The sequence below is a fragment of the Rhodamnia argentea genome, chromosome 1 (assembly GCF_020921035.1).
Source record: "Rhodamnia argentea isolate NSW1041297 chromosome 1, ASM2092103v1, whole genome shotgun sequence".
In the NCBI taxonomy this organism is placed as follows: Eukaryota; Viridiplantae; Streptophyta; class Magnoliopsida; order Myrtales; family Myrtaceae; genus Rhodamnia; species Rhodamnia argentea.
This window is the reverse complement of record NC_063150.1, coordinates 26,251,157-26,278,305: the sequence shown is the minus strand read 5'-3', so window position 1 is coordinate 26,278,305 and position 27,149 is coordinate 26,251,157. Positions and strand designations below refer to the sequence as shown.

General features: G+C 41.2%; 5 protein-coding genes across 16 annotated transcripts in view; all 5 read left to right on the top strand.

Moving 5' to 3' along the window:
- The window catches only part of LOC115727781, a 109,032-nt gene that overhangs the window by 11,299 nt on the left and 70,584 nt on the right, over positions 1-27,149 (top strand). The gene's annotated exons all lie outside the window — the stretch shown is intronic.
- The window catches only part of LOC115730729, a 47,737-nt gene that overhangs the window by 17,692 nt on the left and 2,896 nt on the right, over positions 1-27,149 (top strand). The window contains exon 5 of one of the 2 annotated variants that reach the window (XM_048273807.1): positions 26,486-26,629. The exons of the other annotated variant lie outside the window; for it this stretch is intronic. The gene's annotated coding sequence lies outside the window, so the exon portion shown is untranslated. Of the gene's footprint in view, positions 1-26,485; positions 26,630-27,149 lie in introns of those variants that run through there. 2 annotated transcript variants of the gene reach the window in all.
- Positions 15,107-27,149, top strand: part of LOC115728661 (disease resistance protein RUN1-like) — a 1,102,447-nt gene continuing 1,090,404 nt past the window's right edge. For all 10 annotated transcript variants that reach the window (XR_007197282.1, XR_007197281.1, XR_007197278.1 and 7 more), the window contains exons 1-2: positions 15,107-16,024; positions 16,388-17,483. Coding sequence is in view for 1 of the 10 variants with exons in the window: in XM_048273386.1 (XP_048129343.1) it covers positions 15,207-16,024; positions 16,388-17,483 (1,914 nt within the window). In the remaining 9 variants the exon portion in view is untranslated. The remainder of the gene's footprint in view (positions 16,025-16,387; positions 17,484-27,149) is intronic.
- The window catches only part of LOC115732506, a 73,238-nt gene continuing 65,858 nt past the window's right edge, over positions 19,770-27,149 (top strand). The window contains exon 1 of the mRNA XM_048273867.1: positions 19,770-19,897. The gene's annotated coding sequence lies outside the window, so the exon portion shown is untranslated. The remainder of the gene's footprint in view (positions 19,898-27,149) is intronic.
- On the top strand, positions 20,976-23,054 carry LOC115730556. Of its 2 annotated transcripts, none has more exons than XM_048273960.1 (3): positions 20,976-21,441; positions 21,590-21,692; positions 22,425-23,054. In XM_048273960.1, the coding sequence occupies exons 1-3, from the start codon at positions 21,315-21,317 to the stop codon at positions 22,540-22,542; spliced, it is 348 nt and encodes a 115-aa protein (XP_048129917.1). In that variant the 5' UTR covers positions 20,976-21,314; the 3' UTR covers positions 22,543-23,054. The 2 variants fall into 2 exon arrangements, with proteins under 2 accessions (XP_048129917.1, XP_030517037.1); XM_030661177.2 differs by having other exon boundaries at positions 21,569-21,692.

The following is a 27,149-nucleotide window of genomic DNA, read 5'->3' as shown; positions in this document are numbered from 1 at the left end:
CTAATACATAATAATTATATTCCTTCTCCAGTTAGGAGAAAAACTTATATCAGTTTATGATAATTGAAACTCTTCAGCTCACTCAAGACTAGTATCTCTACTTTTTTCTGAAACACAATCCGTCTCTTCTACTAAATATCTTCAATCAATAATTTTGTAAGTTGAATCTTATCATCTTAAAAGTTATAAATAATGTTGCAAAAAAGCTGTAAAAGTTTTATCTTTCCACATGTACATGGATACAATTTCTTCGTACTATAATGAATAATACCTTTTTATTCATCGATAATTTAAATATTTAGTAACAAGGGAATTGTACCAAATCATTTAAATAATCGTCTTTTGTCGACACGCAAAGCGCGGGTATGCTTTTGCTAGTAGTACTAGAAAGGAGCCTTATTATTGATTATAAAGATTATATATTAGCGCCCCCGAAAATATCGACTAGAAAGAAACAAGGAGAGAAACAAAAAGGACTATTTTTGTTTATGAAAAGAGAAATAATACTTTTGTAAGCTTTGAGGAATGGTACTTTTGATCACTCAATTTGATAATATAAGCTCGGTTATTTTTCTCCATCTCTGAAAATGAACACATACAAGAAAGTTTTTTATACTCGAGATTTTGCATTCATGACGACGGTGAACTAACATTCCTCTCTTGCCAAAAAGAAAAATAACATTGGCAATTCTATTGCAAATTCTAGAACATCCTTTTTTTTTTTTTCGTTAATTTTCTTACATCACATCACGTATTTTCAGTTCATTACCAAGACCATAACTTATCAGTATATACACTACACCAGCAAGTGCACATTGAATTTTCATTTCTCCCTCAAAATCTGAATTTGACTCATTCTGCTCGTGCATTACATTTCTTTGGCTTTGAACAAAGTTTGCAGCAGACTTGATGTCATGACCCGAACCCTACGAGCCGTCGACATCTCACCCGGCCACGACCGTGTACGGTTCTCCAGGATCCAAGGGCCAACAAAATAAAATTTCGCGGAAGCAACAACAATCTCCGTTCAATAAAAACCAATAACACTACGATAACTTGAGATGGTAAAAACACACATATGTACATATATACATAGTTGTTACAAACTGCCAAACCTAGGGCTTCGGGGGCCACTGTACAAGCCCGTGACCACCTATAACAAAAAGGCACGTGGTCGAAGCCCGCTACACAACCAAAATACAACACGCTACAAAAACTATGAGGCAAACTACCCTAATCCTCGTCCTCGCTACCCAGCACAAACTCGTATCGGGCTGCCAGCTCTACCTCATCCAACTCGGGAGACCGTTTAGCATCCGAAGGCTCCACAACTTCGCCATCTTCTTCTGCGGGTACCATAGTTACGGGATCGGGCGCCAAAACTTCAAGTGCAGCATCGGGATTCACCACCTCTCTATCTGGTGGTACAGCATTGGCGGGATTGTACTCCCCGACTCCATTAAAGGGAACATCGAAACAGCTCAATGGTCCCAGGTCAGGTCCCCGTGGCGATAAGTCCATGCCACGTATGTCCGAGGCTTCCAGTATAGCTCTCCGGTGTCTACCCAAACTGTAGTAACGTACCTATAATAAACTTGGTCCTCCCCGACAGGATACTCTGTCACCTGCATATCCATGTCCCGAGGGATACCGAACTCGCGGGGCGGAACACTCATGGCTAAGGCGGAGGGTCCGAAAAACAATGAGCCCACGAAGGGGTGAGATAAAATCTCAATAGGACAATCTCTAACCCTAGATCAGGTCGCTAGTGCCTCCAGACACAACATAGGCGAACAACAATTTCCAACAACCCTTTCCTTTCTACCAAAAATTCCACTATTAAATTCCAGAAAATTCCATTCTTTCTCCGAAAATTCTCACACCTTCTCAAATATTCTACGTTACTTCCGTTTCGGCGTTCCATGCTTCAGTCTAACAATAAAATATTCTACGTGCTCCGAGGCCCGTGTTCGACACATCAGGCCATAATATAAATATTCACGTTACTCCGAAAATTTCCACGTTACTCCGAAAATATTCCATGCTACTCCAGACTATTCCACGTTACTCTAGAAATATTCCACACTACTCCATTACCATCAAATAAGTTCATAACATTGAGCCTCGGACCTTTACGGAACGCGGCCCTATACATATATATATGTATATATACCAGGGTCTCAGACACAAAGGAATACGACCCACAAATCTCGGTCTCGGACACATAGGAACACGACCGGATTAAGTCTCGGACAATTAGTCGAACACGACTCACTTTGGTCTCGGACGACTTAATTGAACATGACTTTCATACTTTCTCGGTCTCGGACAATCAGATGAATACGGCTCACTTTGGCCTCGGACGACTTGATTGAATACGACCCTAATATTTTCCGAGAATAATTCGGGACCACGTGATTCACTCACGTTAGAGAATTAATAAATCGGGACCACCAGATTAATTCACACTAATCTAAAAATTAATCCAAACTACCCGATTAAATTATGCCAACGTAGCAATATATAAATAGTGTACGATTAAAATAACTAACGTGGGAATTATCAGGGCTGAACAATAATAATTTTCTAACGTGCAATTAATTTACGACTATAGTACTAAACTACAACAATGCAATATTCAATTAACACCATGGCATAACAACATTTGTCACATAAAAGTAACCCTAGTTAAAATATAAACTAACCATGGTTCAAAATTAACTAGAGTCAAAACTAACCTAACCATGATTAAATAATAGCATAAAGTAACTATAGTTAGGCATAAAGTAACCATGGTCCAACTTTGACCAACAATTATCTTCTTGACTTCACTATTCATGGCAAGAACATGGTTTCTCTCTCTCCTCCATGGAATTTTCGGCCACCCCCTTCCCAAGCTCAAATCCACCAATTTCTTCATCAAAATTTCACAAATCCATGGTCTCTTAGCAACCTAACCTCCTAATTTAGGTTTAGAAATAATCCTACCTCAAAAACTCGCAAAAACCTCCGTTGAACGGTTGCGAAAAGCTTGAATCAAGCGGCGATTCCGGCGGTTCTTGCACGGCCGGCGACTCAACGACGATCTAGCAACTTCAAGCTATCCAAAGCGATGCCGGTGAAAGCTTGAAGAATTTTCGGCAATGGAGGGTGAGAGAGAGAGAATTCGGCCAAGTGAGGGAGTATGAGGTAGAGAGAGAAAGTGAGCTAGAGAGAGAGAGGGTTCTTGAAAAAAAAATGAAGAGGAAGAAGACTAAAATAATAACTAATATATGTTAAAAATAATTATTTGGGTCCATAAAGTCAAGAGGAGAAAAAATAAATTTTTTCCTTCCCACAAGACTAGTCAATCTCGGCCAAGGGGGAAAATGACCAAAATACCCTTCGATCCAAGTGAAAAATTGGGTATTTTTCGAGGGCAAATGAGTCTTTTCCCATTTTCAGTCCAAATATATCTTTCCCGAACCTTTTTGGGGCGAACTGCGAAGGAATAGCACACAGGATGAGGAAATGTCCAAAATTTTATTTATTGAGACCCACGAAGGTCCGACATCAAATTTTGAAGCTCGATTCGCGATCAATCTCGATCAATAGAATTTTTAGCTTATCTCAAATTAACGGGCAGCTTTTAGGAGTTATGCGTATCGACCCGTGATTAAAATCACATTTAAGAATTATCCTAGCCATGGCGATCTTGGTTGTCATTCAATTGGGAGGGCCAATCATTAGTCCCGATGGACATGATCGTTAGAAAATAATTCCGGGACGTTCGGAACCCATACGAGGTCAAACGGAATCACCCGTGATCCAAGCGTAGGGTATTATCCAAATCGTTCCTTAATTATTCTAGGATCGGCCTATATTGGTCCAAAATATTCCCTCGATAATTTTCTTGGCCAAAGAGTCGGTCCATGACCAAGTTCTTAGGTCCACGTACTTAATTTTCCTAGCTAGCCATTCCCATTTGGTTAGTCTACTCAAGATGGACCATTCCCGAGTGAGATTAAACTGAAATACATCGATGAGACTTTTCATTTATTCAAGGCTTCAAAACGAGCCGAATTACAAGATGTCACAATTCTTCCTCCTTTACAAAAATTTCGTCCTCGAAATTTACAATATACTTATCTATTCAAACAAGTGGGGGTGCAATTGCCTCATCGTTTCTTCATTTTCCCAAGTTGCCCCTTCCATTCCATGGTGTTCCCATACGACCTTCACCAATGGAATTGTCTTATTCCTTAGAACTTGTTCCTTTCTGTCTTCTATTCGTACCGGCCTCTCCACGTAGGATACTCTTTCATCAACTTCCACGACTTCATGATCTAGTATATGAGTTGGGTCCGGCTCGTACTTCCTCAACATGGACACGTGGAAAACATTATGGACTTGGGACAAATTTGGCGGCAAGGCAAGTCGATAAGCTAACATCCCAATCCGTTCCAGGATTTCAAATGGACCTACGTACCTCGGACTTAATTTTCCTTTCTTCCCAAACCGAGATAAGGCTCGCATCGGCGACACTTTCAAGAAAATGTGATCTCCCACCCGGAATTCTAACGGTCTACGTTGTCTATCCGCATAACTCTTTTGACGACTACGAGCAGTCTTTAACCTTTCTCCGATCACTTTTACCGCCTCAACAGATTGCTAAACTAGTTCCGATCCCGTTATACTTCTCTCGCCAACTTCATTCCAACAAACCGGAGTTCAGCAAGCTCTACCGTACAATGCCTCAAATGGTGCCATTCCGATACTCTGCTGGAAGCTATTGTTGTAGGCAAACTCCACTAGATGCGGTTGTTCTTCCTAACCCCCTTTAAAATCTATCACGCATGCCCTCAACATATCCTCAAGAGTTTGAATTGTTCTCTCCGACTATCCATCTGTCCGAGGGTGATAAGCGATGCTAAACCGCACTTGGGTTCCCATGGCATTCTGAAGACTTTTCCGAAAAGTCGCAGGAAACTTAGGATCTCTATCCGACGTAATTGTTACTAGCACTCCATGCGATCGAACTATTTAGCGCATATACAACTCAGCATTTTTTTCCATTGCAAAGTCCTTTCGCACCGCCAGAAAATGTGCGGACTTAGTCAATCTGGCCACAACTACCCAAATTGAATCGTACCCTCTCTGGCTCTTCGGTAGTCCCATGACGAAATCCATGGTAACATGTTCCCATTTCCACTCGGGAATCTCTAACGGTCGAAGTAGCCCTCCAGGCTTACAATGTTGTGCCTTCACTTGTTGGCACGTCAAATACTTAGCCACATGCATGGCCACGTCCACTTTCATTCCATTCCACCAGCAATGTTGGCACAGATTCGGATACATTTTAGTGCTGCCTGGATGCACACTATAACTACTCCGATGAGCTTCTGACAAAATCTTTTCCTTGAGCTCCTCATCGTTAGGGACACACAGACGTCCACGGAATTTCAAGATTCCTTCCTCGGCCACTTGAAACTCAAGTTTCCTCTTGGTGGCATCCATCTCTAAAATTTTCTGAATGTCGGGATCCATTGATCGCAACGCTTTAATCCTCGCCCGAATCTTTGGCTCAATCCTCAGAGTTGCCAATAGACTTGAGAGATTGCAAACTTCCAACTTAAACTCCAAATCTCTCAACTCTTCCAATAAAGTCTACTCTTTAACCAATAAATGCGCCATGCACGACTTCCGACTCAGAGCATCCGCTACTTTATTCGCTTTTCCGGGGTGATATAAAATATCACAATCATAGTCCTTCAATAACTCCATCCAACGGCGCTGCCTCATATTCAGCTCTTTACGGGAGAATAAATACTTTAAACTCTGATGATCCGTGTAAATCTGAAACTTTTCTCTCCACAGATAATGCCTCCAAATCTTCAGTGCAAAAACAATTGCCGCAAGTTCCGGATCATGCGTTGGATAGTTCTGCTCATGAGGCCTCAATCGTCGTGACGCATACGCGACCACCCTGCCATGTTGCATTAATACGCATCCGAGTCCCTTTAGCGAAGCATCGCTGTAAATCTCAAATCCTCCAAGACCCGATGGTATCGTCAAAACCGGTGCCGTCGTCAACCTATGCTTCAGTTCTTGGAAACTCCTCTCACACTTATTTGTCCATTCAAAGCAAGTTTCCTTCTTCGTTAGCTGCGTCGGCGGAATAGCTATCGAAGAAAACTTTTCCACGAATCGGCGATAATACCCTACCAAGCCTAGAAAACTTCAAACCTCCATGACCAACGTTGGTCTTGGCCAATTCACCACAATCTCAATTTTCGCCGGATCTACCGAGATTCCATTCCCAGAGACGATGTATCCAAGAAATGCTACCTCATCGAGCCAAAATTTACACTTGCTAAATTTGGCATAAAGAGCGTGTTCTCTTAAGGTCCGTAGAATGATGCTCAAATGATGTTCATGTTCCTCCAAACTCCTCGAGTACACCAAAATATCATCGATAAACACGATGACAAACCGATCCAAGAATTCTCCGAATACCCGATGCATCATATTCATAAAGGCAACCGGAGCATTGGTCAATCCAAAAAGCATGACCGTAAACTCATAATGCCCATATCCGGTACGGAAAATAGTCTTCGGTATGTCCTCCTTCTTAATTCTCAACCGGTGGTAGCCCGTCCTCAAATCGATCTTAGAAAACACTGTAGGCCCTTGCGGTTGATCGAACAAGTCATCTATTCTTGGCAATTGATACTTGTTCTTAATGGTCACTTGATTCAACCGCTGGTAGTCAATGCATAATCGTAATGACCCATCCTTTTTCCTTACAAACAACATTGGCGCTCCCCAAGGCGATGCGCTGGGGCGGATAAATCCTTTATCCAGCAATTCTTGCATCCGAACCTTCAATTCCTTTAACTCTGAGAGGGACATTTTGTAGGGTGCCTTGGAAATCGGTTCTGTCCTTGGTGCTAACTCAATCACAAATTCCACTTCTCTTTCAGGTGGCAATCTCGGCAATTCTTGAGAAAAGACATCGGGATAATCGCGCACCACGGCTATATCCTCTAGCCTCGGTCCTTCAATCTTCGAATCCACCACTGCAGCTAAATATCCTTGGCATCCTTCATTCAACAACTTAGTCACTTCCAGTGACGAGATTAGGGGAATCGAGATTCCTCCTCGACTTCCCACAAACTCAAATCTAGGATGACCAATCGGATTGAATTGGATCACCACGCTAGCACAATCAAAAACAGCTTTTTGCTTTCCTAGCCAATCCATTCCAATTATCACGTCATAATCATGCATAGTCAAAACTGCTAGGTCTATTAATTCTTCTCTACCGCCAATAACTATCTTACATCCAATACACCCTAAGGTAGCCAATACTTTATCCTTTAAGGATGTAGTTACGTGCAACATTACTTCTAGCGGTTTTAACTCAATCCCAGCTAACTCCACAAATTGAGCAGATACAAATGAATGAGATGCTCCAGAATCAAATAAAGCATATACAACACAATCACATAAGGAAACCGTACTCGTGATCACACCGGGCGCATTCTTTGCCTCATTGCGCGCCACCGCATACACTCTCCCTTGCGCCGGTGGTCCGTTCTTGTTATTCTGAGGAGCGGCTCTAATTCGAGGTCTCGCCTGGGGTCTTTGGGGCTGAAATCGATGTTCTACGGCTAGCTCCGGGCAACTTCTTATATGATGATCAAATTTTCCACATTTGAAGCACGCCCCCGTCTACTTGGGCAAGGTCCATTCCCGTGCCTCCTACTACAAAATCGGCGATTCTGATTGGACCGATATACCGGTTTCCCATTATTCCTCCCGACTAGAGGGACAAAACGCCTATTTCCCATCATTGGTCTCTTGCCAAACTGGCGGTTGTCCCCGACCGGCATAAACCGCGATCTAGATGCGGTAGCCCTCTCTTTCATGTCTCACTCCACCATCTGACCCTACTCATACAACTCGTCATAGTTTCTCGGGTTCAGCATGATCAACGGATCGCGAAGCTCCGGCCTCGATCCATCCCGAAACCTCCTCGCTCTATCCAAAGGATTCTCTACCATCCTCGGTGCATACCTCGACAATCTCGAGAATTCAGCTTCATACCGATCTATCGTCATATGGTTCCGGCGGAATCGCTGAAATTCTAACATTTTCTGCTCCCGAGCAGTCTTTGAAAAATATTTCCCATTAAAGACTTCCGTGAAGACAGTCCAATTCGGTCTTGTACCCTCCGGGAAAACTCTTCCCCTGGTGGCCTTCCACCAATTACTAGCCGTGTCTCGCAACCGATACACTTCCAGCGTCACTTTCTCCTCTTCTGTGCAACCCAACACTTCAAGTGCTTTCTCTAAATCCTCTATCCAACGAAGGTGTAGTTTCGGGTCACCCTTCCCGGTAAACTTTGTCGGTTTCAACTTTAGAAACTATTCCACTAGCCGATGCATTTGCCTATTCCCATTGTCATTTCCCCGATTGACATTGCCCCCATGGGTAGCAGCGGCAGCAAAAGCCTCGGCGGCTTGGGCAATAGCGGCAGCTCGTTCCCGAGTGTGCCTACCCATGAGATTTTCTATCTCTTCAAGAGCCCTAAGGAGTCCATCCACTCTCGGATTTTCCCTAACTGTAGTTCTCGAACTAGAGGCTCCCCTAGAACCTCCTCTAGATGCTCCTCTATGACTTCCTCTGGAACCTCTACCTTGATTTTCCATTTCCATCAACTCTCTTCACAACACCTGAACCAAAATAATTCCGCCAAGGAATTAGAGACCTAAACCATCCACTCGGTCTAGCGTCTCACACTCGCTTAACACAGCAATTAGCTTGAAGCTAATAATCGTTTACGGAAGAACGATTCAACAAACAAAATCAAGCACTCAACACGACAGCAGTCAATCAAGCGCATCACGGGCGCATATTCAAATGCCTTGCATAACGCGATTAGCTCGCGTAAACACCTAAGGTCTCTCTGCCTAACCATCCCAATGTCATCGCTCCTTATCACTCCATAACTCTTCCAAACCGGGATCGAGCCGACCTTGCTCTGATACCACTCCAAACGGGGATGTCACGACCCGAACCCTAGGAGCCGTCGACATCCCACCCGGCCACGACGTGTACAGTTCTCCCAGGATCCAAGGGCCAACAAAATAAAATTTCGTGGAAGCAACAACAATCTCCGTTCAATGAAACCAATAACACTACGATAACTTGGGATGGTAAAACTACACATATGTACATATATACATAGTTGTTACAAACTATCAAACCTAGGGCTTTAGGGGCCACCGTACAAGCCCGTAACCACCTATAACAAAAAGGCACGTGGTCGAAGCCCGCTACACAACCAAAATACAGCACACTACAAAAACTATGAGGCCAACTACCCTTATCCTCGTCCTCGCTACCCAAGCCAAACCCGTATCGGCTGCCAGCTCGACCTCATCCAACTCTGGAGACTGTTTGGCATCCGAAGGCTCCACAACTTCGCCATCTTCTTCTGCGGGTACCGTAGTTATAGGATCGGGTGCCAAAACTTCAGGTGTAGCATCGGGATTCACCACCTCTCCATCTGGTGGTACAGCATTCGCAGGATCATACTCCCCGACTCCATTAAAGGGAACATCGAAACAACCCAATGGTCCCAAGTCGGGTCCCCGTGGCGATAAGTCCATGCCACGTATGTCCGAGGCTTCCAGTATAGCTCTCCGGTGTCTACCCAAATTGTAGTAACGTACCTATAATAAACTTGGTCCTCCCCGACAGGATACTCTGTCACCCGCATATCCATGTCCCGAGGGATACCGAACTTCGGGGGCGGAACACTCATGGCCGAGGCGCAGGGTTTGAAAAACAACGAGCCCACGACGGGGTGAGATAAAATCTCGGTAGGAAAATCTCTAATCCTAGATCGGGTCGCTAGTGCCTCCGGACACAACCTAGGCGAACAACAATTTCCAACAACCCTTTCCTTTCTACCAAAAATTCCACTATTAAATTCCATTCTTTCTCCGAAAATTCTCACACCTTTTCAAATATTCTACGTTACTTCCGCTTCGGCGTTCCATGCCTCGGTCTGACAATAAAATATTCTATGTGCTCCGGGGCCCGTGTTCGACGCATCGTGCCATAATATAAATATTCACATTACTCCAAAAATTTCCATGTTACTCCGAAAATATTCCACGCTACTCCAAAATATTCCACGTTACTCCAGAAATATTCCACGTTACTCCACTGCATCAAATAAGTTCATAACATTGAGCCTCGGACCTTTACGGAACACGGCCCTATATATATACCAGGGGTCTCGGACACGAGGAATACGACCCACAAATCTCGGTCTCGGACACATAGGAACACGACCGGATTAAGTCTCGGACAATTAGTCGAACATGACTCACTTTGGTCTCGAACGACTTAATTGAACACGACTTTCATACTTTCTCGCCCTCGGACAATCAGACGAATACGGCTCACTTTGGCCTCAGACGACTTGATTGAATACGACCCTCACATTTTCTCGGTCTCGAGACAATCGACGAATACAGCTCACTTTGGCCTCGGACGACTTGATTGAATATGACCCTCATATTTTCCGAGAATAATTCGGGACCACGTGATTCACTCACGTTAGAGAATTAATAAATCGGGACCACCCGATTAATTCACACTAATCCAAAAATTAATCCAGACTACCCGATTAAATTATGCCAACATAGCAATATATAAATAACGTACGATTAAAATTACTAACGTGGGAATTATCATGGCCGAACAACAATAATTTTCTAACGTGCAATTAATTTACGACTATAGTACTAAACTACAACAATGCCATATTTAATTAACACTATGGCATAACAACATTTGTCACATAAACGTAACCCTAGTTAAAATATAAACTAACCATGGTTCAACATTAACTAGAGTCAAAACTAACCTAACCATGATTAAATAATAGCATAAAGTAACTATAGTTAGGCACAAAGTAACCATGGTCCAACTTTGACCAACAATTATCTTCTTGACTTCACTATTCATGGCAAGAGCATGGTTTCTCTCTCTCCTCCATGGAATTTTCGGCCACCCCCTTCCCAAGCTCAAATCCACCAATTTCTTCATCAAAATTTCACAAATCCATGGTCTCTTAGCAACCTAACCGCCTAATTTAGGTTTAGAAATAATCCTACCTCAAAAACTCGCAAAAACCTCCGTTGAACGGTTGCGAAAAGCTCGAATCAAGCGGCGATTCCGGCGGTTCTTGCACGGCCGGCGACTCGACGACGATCTAGCAACTTCAAGCGATCCAAAGCAATGCCGGTGAAAGCTTGAAGAATTTTTGGCAATGGAGGGTGAGAGAGAGAGAATTCGGCCAAGTGAGGGAGTATGAGGTAGAGAGAGAAAGTGAACTAGAGAGAGAGAGGGTTCTTGAAAAAAAAAATGAAGAGGAAGAAGACTAAAATAATAACTAATATATGTTAAAAATAATTATTTGGGTCCACAAAGTCAAGAGGAGAAAAAAAAAAATTTTCCTTCCCACAAGACTAGTCTATCTCGGCCAAGGGGAAAAATGACCAAAATACCCTTCGATCCAAGTGAAAAATGGGGTATTTTTCGAGGGCAAATGGGTCTTTTCCTATTTCCAGTCCAAATATATCTTTCCTAAACCTCTTTGGGGCGAACCGCGAAGGAATAGCACACAGGATGAGGAAATGTCCAAAATTTTATTTATTGAGACCCCTGAAGGTCCGACATCAAATTTTGAAGCTCGATTAGCGATCAATCTCGATCAATAGAATTTTCAGCTTATCTCAAACTAACGGGCGGCTTTTAAGAGTTACGCGTATCGACCCGTGATTAAAATCACGTTTAAGAATTACTCGAGCCATGGCGACCTTGGTTGTTATTCAATTGCAAGGGTCAATCACTAGTCCCGATGGACACGTTCGTTAGAAAATAATTCGGGGACGTTCGGAACCCATACGAGGTCAAACGGAATCACCCGTGATCCAAGCGTAGGGTATTATCCAAATCGTTCCTTAATTATTCTAGAATTGGCCTATATTGGTCCAAAATATTTCCTCGATAATTTTCTTGGCCAAAGAATCGGTCCATGACCAAGTTCTTAGGTCCACGTACTTAATTTTCCTAGCTAGCCATTCCTTTTTGGTTAGTCTGCTCAAGATGGACCATTCCCGAGTGAGATTAAACTGAAATACATCGATGAGACTTTTCATTTATTCAAGACTTCAAAACGAGCCGGATTACGGGATGTCACACTTGAACTTCAGCATCCACTTTTCCTTAACATCTACATTAACGGATCCCTACCCTAAGAATGGTAATCGGGCCATGCCGGCCCGGACCCAAGCCAGACCGGTCCTCTTGGGCCCGAGCCCGTTAGGGGCCGTACCAGGCGAGGCTTGTTAACAATAAGGGGAGGCATTGGCCAAGGGACATTTTTTTTAAGGGCGATTGTAGTCCGAACAAAAAAAATGAAGATAACGACGGTAATTTAATTATGAATTTTTATCCTTGCACATTTCTTTCGACTAAGAGCTTGGGGACAGCACAAAAGGCACGCTAAGGCATTGGTGGCTCTTCTTTTCCACGTTACCATGACCCATCTTCTTCATCCTTTGCTTTATCGCTTTGTACCTTCCCATTGTCGCTTTGCTTTTAATAGGATTTTTCCTCGGATTCTCCTAACCTTTCAACTCGTAGATATTGGAGGAGGATGTCCACATCGTATATTTGACAAATATGTTCAATAGATCAACTCAGAGTTTCTATCTTGGCCTCCTTGTTTGACGTATAACATCACTTATCCTTTTATTATTATTATTATTATTATTATTATTATTATTATTATTATGTATTTTCGTTGCTTCTGGGTGACTCTAAGCATGTGGATACTATCTTGTCGATGAGTATCAATTTATATCTAGCGTTTGAATTATTGGTGCAATTCTAGTTGCCAACTACTTCGATTAGATAAATCAAATCATTAAAGAAAGACTTACTTAGACAATAATGTCTTCTAATCAATGCTAATGTTCTACGGTAAAGGAATAAAGGTCTTGATAGTGGGTCTCCCATTTATGGGAAAAGTCCTTTTTTTTTTTTAATGAAAAGTTTAAGAGAGAGGGATTTAGGTAGTGGATCCCACGAACTCTCTCTTCTTCACCGAGGTATAGAGCTCGTGGAGGATGCTCAATTTTGATTAAAATGGAAGAAGTCTGAATTCCAAAATCTGCAGCGAGACTTTGGACTATAGATCACTAAAACAAAAGTTTAGTGGAGTGTAACCAAAGCTGAAGCTATAGGAAATCACATTTGATCTTTTATTGATCTCAATTCAAGGAATCCGACACTTGCCAAAGAGGCTTTTCATCCACACATTCATGTTCTCCCCTTGAGAAAAAATCAATATGGTCCTAGTTATTTGAACGGTATTTTGCTAGCCTTGGTCTGTCCACCGGTTAACCTTCCACTAACATTTCGCCGCTTTAACACTCGCATTTGTTAGCAAGCACAGATGAAGTACCTATGAAGTAGGTTGATTTTCTGGTAATATGAAAACCTTGGGCAAGAATTCAAATAGCCACCTAAGTGCAGGATTTTTATTTTAATTTTGCCCGTCAAGTAAATGGGTGTGTATTTGTAGTTAAGGTTCCATTCATTTCGAGGAAAACAACTCCCAGAAAAAATATTTGTTCGATTTTTCGGCATTCATTTCTCGGAAAATAAATGAGTCAAGGAAAATATTTTTCTCCCATTGAAAAAACACATTCAAAAGTAGAGGAAATGATTTCCTCTATTTGAAAAGAGAAAAACATTTTCCCTCATTTTTTCTCCTTCACATTCCTTTTATGTTTAGGTATTATTTATTTTTATTTTCTTTTCTTTCTTTTGTATTTTCAATTTTTTTATCTTTTTAATTTTTTTAATTATTTCTTTTTCTTTATATTTTCTCTTTCCTCTGGCGGTTGCTAGCCATGGCGATTGCTGGTGACCAACCAAAGAAGACGAGAAAAGAGAAAAAAATAAAAATTCTATTTAAAAAATTAAAAAATGAGAGATAATGACAGAAAATTATTAAAAGGAATATGCAGAGGAAATTGATTTTCCTTACCGGATGGAGGAAACTATGTTCCAGTTTATTTTTAAGTTTCAATCGAATTCTAGAAAAGAGTGTCATTTTTCGGAAAATGACTTTTTGAAAAACATTTTTCAAAAATACTTCATCTTTTGTTTCACAAAATAGATGGGGCCTAAATATGAATTTCAAAAGAAGAGTGAAGGGCCAAATCTATAGAACCAACCTTAGAAAGGGCCAATTTTCGTTTTTGAGATCTGAGAAGAGACAACCTTTCCTCGAAGCACGTGAAATGCTGCTATTTCTATTCTTTTTCTTCCTCAAAGCAAGTGCAGTGTAAACATTGTTTAGGAAATGCCAGATGAAGTGCCAGATGAAGGACAGTGCCCTTTTCCTATTGTCAACTTTGACAGCTGCAGTGATGTGGCAATGAATCATTCTCCTTGAAAATTTGTAGCACATGGCCCACGACTCTGCATTGCATATTTGTAATTCGAGACACTAGAAGCAACGCTTGTTACATCCTGTTTGGTCCACGCTGATTAAAAAAAAGAGTACAAGTCGTAATTACAGCTGATGACCATGTGCGGGACGAATTTTAATTTGACTGTTTGTTTCGAAATAGAGATATTAGTTTTAAGAATTATGATGGGACTAATATATATAGAATCGATTTACAAAGTAATTAAGTTAATTAATTATAGGAATGTCGAACAGTTCTCAAAAAAATTTGTTGATAAAAAATAATGTTGAAATCAGCAAAATTTAAAATCATAATTTGTTAGTATTGACACCTAGTTTTATTGGTCCTGATTTAGTTTAATTTATTTCCTTTTTTAAGTTATTTATTTTTGTTTGAAAATAGAATAAACCAAAATAGGTAAAATAGGCTCTTTTTTTTCCACAGCCATTCCCAAAATCTTCACGTTCAGTTCCACAAGCACACACCCAAAGCAGACGATAGAGAATATCTGCTAAACAGAGACGCTAGCGTAATGACCTCCCGTGATCTCCATTTGTAATCCTTCTCATTGATCAATTCTAGCAATTGAGCCAGTCCTGTCTTCTACGTTTTATGACCAACAGAGATCTCCACTTGGAATTCTGATACTCACTTGTGATCATGATTTCCGAACTTTTTTCGTCTCTTGCTGCCCCTGTTTTTGCTGCTGTGCTGTTCCTTTTTTTCTTGAAGAGCAGATCAAGGGAGATCAATGGAGGGGAGGCAAGTAGCAATGCAGCTCGAAACGATGGAACAGCAGGAGGCGCTTCTTCTACTCACTCTTCAACAGGAGTACCTGAAACGGCTACATCAGCAGGACCAGCTAAGGATGCAGCTGCAACCGATGGAACAGCAGGAGGCGATTCTGGTGCTCACAGTTCAACAGGTGTACCTGAAAATGAAATGGCTACTACATCCGGAACAGCAGGAGGTGCTTCTGGTACTCACACCTCAACAGAAGGGGACGGAACAGCTACATGTGAGTATGAAGTATTCTTGAGCTTTAGAGGACCGGATACTCGAGCAGGTATTACCAACTACCTTTACACTGGGCTTACCGATTTGGGAATCTGCACATTTAAGGATGACGAAGATCTCCGCGAAGGGGAAGAGTTTGCCCCGAAACTTCTCCGAGCAATTATGCAGTCGAAGATCTTAGTGCCTATCTTTTCAAAAAATTATGCATCCAGTGTATGGTGTCTCAAGGAGGCAGCCCAAATGGTCGAGTGCACGAAAATTGAGGGACGAAAGATCGTGCCTATTTTCTATGATGTGGCGCCTGTAGAGGTTCGGTACCAAACTGGGGGTTATAAAGAGGCCTTTCTTCTACATGAGAAAAAGAAGCGACGTGACGAAAAGACCATAGGAGAGTGGAAGGCTGCTCTCAGCGCAGTTGGGGAAATAAAGGGATGGGACCTGCATAAGGAGGGGGAGAACAGGTGACTGCTTTCCATCTCAAGTTCCTTCTATAGTTAAACTTGATGCATTTCAATTGGTTTCTTTTCTGGTTTTGTGTTAGCTTTGTTGAAATTGAATTGTATGCGATTGAAGTTATACCGCAAAATCACACTAAATATCGGCACAATCCCAGTTTTGTCCCATTTCATTCCCAGTAACATTTTTTTGGCATTTCAGGTCATTCATTAACACTAAGTTCCCCCGCTATTTAATCGAAATGGAATAAATCGTTAAAGAACACATTTAGAATAGCTCTGTAGTTTTCAATGTAGTCTTGTCAGAAGATAGTTTGCTTCAACTCAGTTTTCTAACTCATTGCCCCCTTGACCTCCTACATACACTAGGCGAGAAGGTGAGTTCGTGAAAAAATTCTTGCGAAGGGTTTTCAATGAGTTGAAAAAGGCTTCTCTAGTAGTATCAGACAACTTTGTCGGTGTCGACAAGCATGTGGATGCAATCATGGAAAAGATTGGTACTAAGACAAGTGAAACACGGATTATAGGAATTCACGGGATGGGTGGCATCGGAAAGACGACTATTGCCAAAGTGATCTACAATAAGTTTTCCCACGACTTTGAGAATTGTTGCTTTCTTGGCGATGTTCGAGAAAGGTCAAAAGGTAATGGCATTCAATGCTTGCAGAAGCAGCTCATTTCTAACATCCTCAAAAGGGAATGCACGGATATCAATGACATTCATGAAGGAATTCAAACAATTAAAGTCATGTTGTCTAATAAAAGGGTTCTCCTTCTTCTCGATGATGTAGAAGAAGCGAATCATATTGATGCACTTGTATGTAAGCGTGATTGGTTAGGCAAAGGGAGCAAAATTATTATAACTAGCAGAAGGATAGATGTTCTTAAAGTTCCTGAAGTGGATGACCGCTATGAGCTTACGGGCATGAATCGTGATCAATCTCTTCAACTTTTAAGCAAACATGCCTTCAGAAGAGATTCTCCTTCAGACGAGTATATTAACCAATCCAACAGGGCAATAGACATTGCTGGAGGTCTTCCGCTCGCTCTTGAGGTCATAGGTTCACTTTTATATTGCACTAAAAAGGAAATGTGGGAGGCCACATTGAAGATGCTAGAAAGTGTTCCTCATGACAAAATTCAGAGCAAACCAAAAATAAGCTATGATGCATTAAATTTGCGGCAACAGCATATGTTCCTCGATATAGCTTGTTTTTTCATTGGTTATGACAAAGACATTCTAGTTCTTTTCCGGGATGAACCTAATTTTTATCCGGAAGTGGCCATGGAAGATTTGCATAACAAGTCTTTAATAAAGATTAATGAGGATAATGAAGTGTGGATGCACGATCTACTCAGAGACCTCGGAAGGGAAATGGTTCGTGAAAAAAGTTGCATGAACATAGAGAAGCAAAGTAGGGTGTGGGATCATAAGCAAGGATTCGATTTGCTAAGGAAACATAAGGTAAAATCCTAAACCCCCGGAATTGTTTTGTAAAAAGAAAAGCCAGTTACTTTTTGTGTGGTCTAGCACCCCTACGACTTCCTTAGCTATATTTTTGCTCTTTTAAGATTACATGAAAGATAGTACTGAACTCAACCCCTTATTATAGGAACTTGAATAAATGTGTTTCCCTTGGACTTTTTTGTTTTTAAATTTTTCCTTTGGACAGGGAAAAAAAGAAGTTGAAGCTCTTCATCTCAAGTTGGACCATCAGCAGCAGTACTGGTTTACCTATGAAGGCCTTGAGAGCCTATCCGGTCTAAGGTTCCTTGATGTGGAAGGTTCGATGGAAAATTTTCATGCAGAAGAGAGGCTTTGTTGGCACGATTCGCCATCAAATGTTCTTCCAACTAATGAGAATTCAGTTCTCCTTCCACGATTACGATGGCTTTCATGGAGTCATTTTCCGCCAACACTTAACATTGCAAATTTCTTCGTTGAGGATCTGGTTATTCTCAATCTAACTTACGGTAACATTATAGATAATTGGAAGGGATGGACCCACATGAAGGTATGCCTTATGCTAGACAACATTTGTTATTCCGTCGTATTAGATTCAAAAGTAATATTTGCATGATTATTCTTTTACGGGTGATGAAGAATTTGAAAGTTCCGAATTTGATCGATTGTTGTCTACAAAAGCCGCCAGACGAGCTGGGTAGAGATCTTGCAAGCCTTGAATACCTATCTCTAAATTCATGCCTATCGTTGGAGAGGCTTCCGGATTCGATCGGAAATATGGAATTGCCGATAGAGTTGGATATATCCCAGACGCGCATCGGCGAGCTGCCCGATTCCATCGGAAAGTTGAAAAATTTGAAAAGATTGAAGATGGAGAATAGTATGATAAGCAAAATACCCGATGCCCTCTGGACGATTGAAAAGCTCGAAGAAATAGTCGCCTCCAAGTGGAGTCACAATTTCGGTGTGAACATTGGCAATTGCGTCTACAAGAATGAATCCCTGAGGATCTTGAAATTGTTTACAGCGGAAATATACTTACTAGCGAGGCTTCCTGAAAGTCTTGTCACTCTATCTCTTGATTCGTTGAAGATGGACACGTTTCCGGATCTCTCAAACCTCACTAATCTGAAGGAATTGGATTTGAGGTTTTGGCTTGGTCATTCTGATGGGCTTGTGGAAGAATATCCGATACCACAGTGGATTGGGAACTTAAGCAAGCTGGAGTCTCTGTACCTGCGCTGTCATTTTGTGACCACCTCACCAACAGACCTTACCCTCCCTCCTCAACTCAAGCGGCTTCACCTCCTCTGCCCTAAACTGCGTCGCCTCCCGAGACTTTCCTCAAATTTATCATCCTTATTTGTGGAATGGTGCGACTCGTTTTACTCGGTGGATTCTCTACACCTGAGCTCTCCTTATGAAACCACCTCACCGACGGACCTTATCCTCCTTCCTCATCTCGACCTTCGCCTCATACTCTGCCGTAATCTGCGTCGCCTCCCAAGGCTTCCCTCAAGTTTATCCTCCTTACGAGTGCAATTTTTCAACTCACTTTGCTCGATGGAGGATCTATCGAATTTGAAGAATCTATCATTTCTCTACATTTCGTACGCTGCAAATGAAGAGATTCAAGGCCTTGGTTGTTTGGAGAACCTACGAGGTCTGCAGCTTTGGAGCTTTGAACAGGGGAAGATACTACCTGATCTAAGCAATTTAAACAAACTAAGGAGTCTTTATGTATCTGGTTTTCCTAATCTGGTTGAGATTCAAGGCGAACTACCACAGTCTTTGGAAGCATTGCAGATTAATTCCTGTGAATCATTACTGAAGTTGCCAGATCTATCGAATTTGAAGAACCTGTCATATCTCCGCATTTCGTGCACTGCAATTGAAGAGATTCAAGGCCTTGGTTGTTTGGGGAGTCTAGGAGATTTGCGGCTTGATCAACTTGGACAGTTGAAGCTACTACCTGATCTTAGTAATTTAGACGAACTAAAACGTCTTGAAGTACATTCTTGTGATAAGCTGGTTGAGATTCAAGGCGAACTACCAGAGTCTTTGGAATCATTGCAGATTAATTCCTGTGAATCTTTGCTGAAGTTGCCTGTTGTGTCAAGCTTGAATGGACTGCGAAAGGTCACAATAAAGCGTTGTACGAAATTAAATGTGGAAGACGAATGGGACAGGGAAGACACCGAGTCTGAATATGAGGGAGAAGAAGCCGAATCTGAATCTGAATCTGAATGTGATGGAGAATACGATTAACATGAATCTGAATATGAGGAGAAGGCGACGAATATGAATATGAATCTGAGGGAGAAGACTGACGGATAAGTGCACGTTGCTCTTGAAAGCTTCTTGATCCGCTACCACAAATTATTCCCTTGTGTTCAAACGTCAAACAAATTGAGGTAACTTATTCCCTCTGACAACCAATGTTTCTCCTTTTCTGCAATCAAACTCCTCCACAGATAAGAACAGAGAAGTTTCACATGCGCTTTGACTGAAAATCTGATGAAGTTATTGAAATTATGATACCTCTGTACAACCAGAGGGTTCTTAATTATTTACAAATATTCCTTCTCTTTTTCTAGTTTGGTTTGGCCTTTTTACCTATTTTCGCTTTGGATGGTTTCTCCTTGCTTCTATGTTTCCCAGCTGGAGGTATGCATGTCGATTGCACCCTTATTAATTGATTTATGACAATTCATTAGAGATCCTCGATCGATTTGCCGCTTCACATCTTTTGAAGTTGAGACCCTCTGCTTTGCACTGGATATAACTTTGCTACACACAATTAGATGGAATGTGCGTTGGAAGGCCACAGCGCTATGGTTTTCATCTTGGAATTTTACAGCATAATCAACTCATTGTCGCGATTCTGAACAAGACAGACTCTGTATTTATATGCTTATGTTCAGTTTACTTTCCAGGAAAGGTGTGCTTCTTACTGGGATTTGCAAATGTTATGGAGAAGTAATAAAATGAAGAAAGAGGAATTTCACTTGGGTAGCGGGCATCAATAGTTGGTACATCCAAGCTTCCATCTGTGACAGGACAGGGAGAACCATTTAGCTCCTCCAAGGAATCACAAATCATCTTATGGTTGAGGCTAAATTTTGTACTATCGGTGCATAGGACGTATGATAAGTCTCACTTGGGCTCTGAATCATGTCAATCGAGCCACGTGTGATCTCCATTATTGCCTCCATTTTCTAGAAATGATTATCCCTAGGTGGATATCTATAATAAAAGCCCTTCCATTTACCTCAAGTTATCCCAGATGACTCTTTTAGGTTTAAAGATTAACAAGAAGCTGTAAGGGAGATCTCAAACGACTGGCTTTTTGCTGGTTTCTAATGTTGCTGAGAGGAATTAAAGCTTTTAAGAAGCTTACAAACATCTTTCTGTGCAGGGAGCAATGGCTAATTGGGCAGCGGTATAGATGGAGACCGAAGAAAGGCAGATGACGGATGAAATTTGATGTTGGTGTGGTAAACTTACAAAACCTGACTTGTGTGTGTGTGTGTGTGTGTGTGTGTGTTTTCCATTTATAGTGTGCCCATAAGAATGATTATTACATTTCATCTAAATATGTGTTCTCTTCATTATTATGAATAGAACTTGCTTATTGGTACCCAGATGTTCTTTTACGAGGAAACACTCGAAGGCCTTGTCTGAACTGGGAGAAAAATTATGGGAATGTGTTCTCGTCGCTTTCATTGGTTATTTGTAAAAAATGTGTACCATGTAGATCTCGTGGTTTTCAAGAGCCGAGAGTCATGCTGAATCCAATTATTTGAAAGAGCAACTCCACACTCTTTCTTAATGCGCTTTCAACATGCGTTTTCCAAAGACACAGCTCTCTCCCTACTTTGGGTTGCATTGCTTCCAAGCAAAAAAGTGTCCTCACTTTCCTCCATGGACAACAATCCTTCACAGCTCCTCCCGTCAGGTCTGTAGGATCTTTTAATTCATGTCTGTTTTTCTATTTCCTTAATTTCCTGAGATTCGCGCAAAATTTGGGGGCCATTTCCACTTATGTTCCACTTATGTTCATCTTCCGCTAATGAAATATGCAGAGTTGATTGACCAGTGTATAGGTTTGAAAATCTGGGTTATAATGAAAGGAGACAAGGAGCTTGTCGGTACTCTTAGGGGCTTCGATGTGTATGTCAACATGGTCCTCAAGGATGTCACTGAGTAGTATGTATCTCTCTCTCTCTCTCTCTCTCTCTCTCTCAAATTTAGTAGTGCCTCAAGACGCTTTTCGTACTACTTTGAGGTGAAGGGAAGCCATTCTATGTTGTTGACATCAATTTGTTATCTGAAGGGGCAAATGATCTCATTTTGAATGTATTAGCATTGGAAGTTGTCAAAGCCGTGGTTCATGAGGCCTATCTGTCCTCAATTTGATCTATGCTTCTAACTGAGAATTACTACTTGCACAAGCATCTGCAATATGGCCTCTTGTTTTCTCTCTCACTTCTCTTTTTATTGAGCTTCCCGTGGAAGCTTCAAGCGATCGTAAGATTCTGTTTTGATTCTTGCATACAGTGAAATCGCTGCAGATATGCGCATATGTTTTGAGCCCTTGCATCGATATGGACACGGCCTTGCCTAAAGTTTTGGTGATTTATCAACTAGTAAGCAACCGCCTTAACAAAACAGAAACAATCAGCCACTGAGAGAGATGCCTTTCGATAGTAGACTGAAAATGCTTAGACGATGTATTGATGAATCATCACTGGTCTTGATTTTGTGGCAAAAAAGTCATCATCGCTTATTGTTTACAAGAATCTGGTCCTTGTGTCTCACCTCTTGATAAGTATAAAGCGCAAGTGGTGTGGCAATTACATTACCAGAAAGCTAGAATTTCGCTTTCGAGTGCCTGAACCTCACTTAAATGATGATGCCTTCCTTTTTGTCTTAATGCAGTTGGTCCCTGGTGGCTCCCCTGATCTGGAATGAGTTGGATTCATCCTCTAATCCCAGCAGCAAATTATGTAGGTACTCTCTCACTCTCTCTCAAGACATGCCCTCTTTTGAGCATTAGGGATGTGGATCCTCTGTCCTGCACTATACTCCCATGTGTGTCTCAACATTCGTCTGCTGCTGAAGCTTATCTCATTCACATGCATCAACGGTTGAGAAGTGGTTTAGGGTTACAGCACGAATGGGAGCCCTATGGTTGTAGAGTGTGTTCATCCAGCATATGCTATCTTCTTGGTGGCCTGCTATTTGACTACCCTTTCTGTGTTATTGTACATACGCGATCTAAATGCAGAAGTGTGTTCCCAATTTCCACTTTGGAAAGGATCAAAGAGTTCCACTTATGTACTCGTTGCTCTTGCTTGAAAAGCTTCTACATCACTATGCAGTATGGTTCTGGTACCGACGCATCAGTCCTAAGATGTACACTGTACTGCCTATAAGGGACGTGTTTTGCTCCATGTGACCTCAATTTTCCACCCAAGTAGCTGCATTTGCTGCACATTACGAAAGGATCCGTGCCCAAAGCAAACTCACTTGTTTTGACTTTAACTGGTTTTTGTCGCTCGTGTTTTCAAACAGGTTGGCTATTCGGGCGGAGTGCTGTTTCTTGTTTTTGCGGTGGCAGCATTCTTCAGATTTTCTAGAGGTTTTCAGACTGCTGAAAGAGTGAGCTCAGAGCTCGTGAGGTGTAATATTGCTTGCGGAGCTTGGTTCGAGTGACCATAACAAATTCTTAACTTTGCTGGAAAACTTGGCTGCTGGCGGTGGTAGCTTGGGAGAGGAGTCGATGCTCTGCGACCTTGAGGGGTGTGGATTTAATCCTGACAAATTCCTTAGTCTCTTCGAGGACTGCATCGGTGACGGTGATCGTGACAGTTTCTCGACTTTGCCAGAGAGCTCTCTCTTTCTGAATTCTGATAGCGACTCCTCTGTTTATGCTATATGTACAGTGTAGAGAATAGAGAAGTCTACTGTTGTACTCGTGTAATATCTCAATGGTATATGCAATGTGCAAGGTGAAAGCCCAAATTATTCGGGTAACTTACTGTGACAGTACTATCGTAGTTGGCTGAATCCTCTGCATTCACTTGGACTGCCCCTGTCCGAGGTCGTTGAACCAAAAAATAAGTTAAATTGTCAATTTGCATACAATGACTTGTGGTCTCACACAATAAGGTGGAAAGCTTTTCCAACCCTGTTGAAGCAGTAATATTGTCATCTGTATATGCATTTGTTGTGGCCATTGATATGCATAACTTTCTTTTATGATACTTCCTAATAAGTTTTGTGTTCACTTATGATTCTCTTGGCTGACCACAGTTTCTGTTCGCTTTTCGGATTCGACTTTAGAGAGGAAGAAGAAGTGGTACAAGAGGTTCAAAGGAGTGCGATGGTAAGAGGGCCTCGAGGCTATTGATCCTTAGGCCTATTTCGCCTGGAATCCTCATGAACGTCCATTAGATATGATCAAGATCCCCCAGAATCCTCATGAACGTTCATTCGCTTTTCAGATTCGAGTTTCAGTGCTTGTGCAGCATGTCGAAAGTGTTGCTTCTTTAGTGCTTTAACGACACTACCTCAGATGCAGTGTCACCGCTAAAAGCTAAAAGCAAAAAAAAGGAAGAGGGCAGGTGTGACTGGTGGATTTTAGGCGGGCCAAGATATTGCGAGGTGAGAGATTAGCTGATCATGGAGTTGAACTGAGTCCTCAGCATTTGATCTTGCCAAGAGCTTCCCAATTTGACTGAGTTCAAGAATCTCCACTTCCAAGCAGGAGGTGTTTCCAGATTGATCAGAGACTTGATAACAGATAAGCTATCACCATCAAGATAGACTCAGCCTGCTAGTTGCTAAGTAAGTGTTCATCGGATTTTGCTGAAACTCAAGCTGTTCTGGGATCGTCAAGCTCGGATCTCTGTCCTAAACATAGATCAGATCGAGCATGGAATGTCGTTGAGCAGTGGGAAATACTCGTAGAAGATGGTTTGATTCCTAGTCATCCACAGCATATCACATGTAGCAGAACCACATAGGATGAAGCTCCTATATGCTCATCTTAAACTTGGTAATAAGCTTCAGCCCTCATTGATGCACCGAAGAAAGAAAAGAAAAGATTGCATATTGGACAACTCGTAGCCAAAAATGGCGCGACATAGCTCCGAAATCGATAGTTTTAGACACTATTAAGCAGTTGGAAAATCAATTTTGTCTGATAAACCTTGCTTCAAAGCTCGCGAGCCAATGAACGTGAAGCCTTCCGCAGTCTGTGGAGAATAGATAGTTTGTGCAGCTAATTATCTGTTCATTGGCGACATCTTGCAGGAGAAACTTCCGAAAAATAGTTTTGGAGATGGTGGTTTTAAAATCAAACTTACGACAGTGATGCACGTCTCAAGAGATCACTGAGTGGATTGTTCTGCAGCCACTTCATATCTTTCGGGGTATATAGAAAGAGATAAAACTTCTGAAGGAACATGATCAAATGCAGTGATGTGGTAAGTCCTGTCATATTTGCAATTCCTCACTTGCATCTTTCTCAATGGACTCTTTGGTATAGACAATAAGAATGTGACAAATCTCGTTTGCTGTGCTCTTGTAAGCATCTTAATGACAGAAGATCATCAGATTCTTTACCATGCCCATTGGTTGCTCATTTTGCTACCAAAGGGTCTGTCTTTCTAGGGATCAACCAAGTTCCAATCATTTAAGGCATTATAATGAGAGCAAGATTGTGGTGCTTGCATGTTGCAGATGATAAAGTTATTGTGTTGGAGTCGGAGAAGCGGGCTTGGGAGAATTCGCCGGAAGCTCAGGCTTGTCAGGGGAAGCTCTTAATCCTTGGAGAAATTGTGATGCAGAAGCGAAATCGAATTCGTAGTGCTGCCATTGTTGAGTTGTATACATGGTATTGCTTTTTATCAAATTGAACTTTCTGGAGACCATGCTCTTGATGAAGAAGTCTGATAAAAAGAGAATGGTGGTGCTGCTATGACAATTGCTTGAGATTTGAAGTCATGAATCTACAGTAACAATGAAGAAATAGAATGAACAATCCTGTGCAAAAAGACAGGAAAATGATCATGGCAATTTTGGTGGGGAAACAGGTTGGATGCAGGCGTAACGTGAAGAGAGGTGGTAGTTTTCCTTGTAACGGTCTAGGAGGAGGCGATTCTTGTGATCGGCTCGAAAGGCCAAATGGACTGGTTTAAACGAGTGTTTCCCTCTCGAGCCCACCCGTCTTGGCCCGCCTAACCCGTTCGGACCCTATCAATTCTATACAGGTCATCTAATTTTTTTTCCTAATCATAAGCAGAACTGAGCAAGAATTTTAGACCCTATACTTGGTTGGCCAAATTGGCTTTAGCCCTCAACAGCTTAACATCCAAGCCATGATAATCTCCTGAGAGTGCTCAACCTGAAGCCAAATCTGCTGTTGGCGTATCGTTGTGCACATGACTATTCGGTGTCAATTTTATTGTTGGATCGCAACGGATATTATATATATATTGTAATTTCTTTTTACGTTTGTTTATATAAATTTAATTTTACATTATATTTAAAGATTTAGGTGGTTTTGTTCGCATGTTGTTCACCAGATGATGCTTACCATGGCAAATCTGTCCACGGGAGTAGGAAAAATATGGTATTATACATCGTCATATTTTGTACATTTGAGCAAAATATTTTAATCGGGCATTATATATTTGTTTACAGCATCCTTTATTTTTTTAAAAAAAATTGACCCTTTAATCAAATGTTTCAATTATCATAACCATTTTCCACGAAGTACTAACCACTTAAGAAATTACTTATAATATAGCTTGTCTTTTTCTGTTTTCAAGTATTTGAAGAGAGTAAAAAGAAGAAGAAAAAAAATCATAGAACAAATGTTAACAAACATGTTTTTAAAAAAACTTCAATGAAACGGTGCCTTTACTTATCTAATTTAATTTGACCAAACAAAAAAAAAAAGGTATCTAATTTAAATTATTGTCACATTCCCGTTAATGGTAAAAGGAAGCAAAATTGGACAAACCATCAATTACACAAATTATGAAAAGTTAGATTATTCAATCAACATGAATAAAATGTTCGAGGGCCCAATTTGACAATTTACATAAATTAAGAGGACCAAAAATTAGAATTCACAAAGTTTCCAAAAGCCCGCAGCAACCTAATGTTTGGAGCTCAAACCATAAAGAACATAGTCGACTAAGCGATGGCCCTTGGACTGAAGATAAACGTTGACGGACCTACATTTTCAATTTACGTATCGTTATTTTCGATTCAATTTTTCATAAAAAGATCTTCGAGCTCGAATCTCCTTCCTAAATGCAGATTAGATCAAGCATTGCTAATCGGGAAATACAGTTGAAAGAGCTTCTGTGTTCCACGACAAGCTTTTGCCGTGTCGATTTCTCTCTCGCAAGGTTTGGTTCCTAGTCATCCACAGATAATCGTCCTAAATGAAGTTCTTGTGTTCATTGTAGACTTGTAACAAGCATGAGCCCTCATTTAAGATGCAACCCAAAAAAAAAAATTAGTGAAGAAAAATATATTTTTTTCAGAAAAATTGTGCTCATTGGTGCAATTAACTGCACTAGTTTTTTTTTTTTTTTTACTTTGTTTGGAAAAAAAATAATTTTTGAATTTTTTTAAATTTTCTAA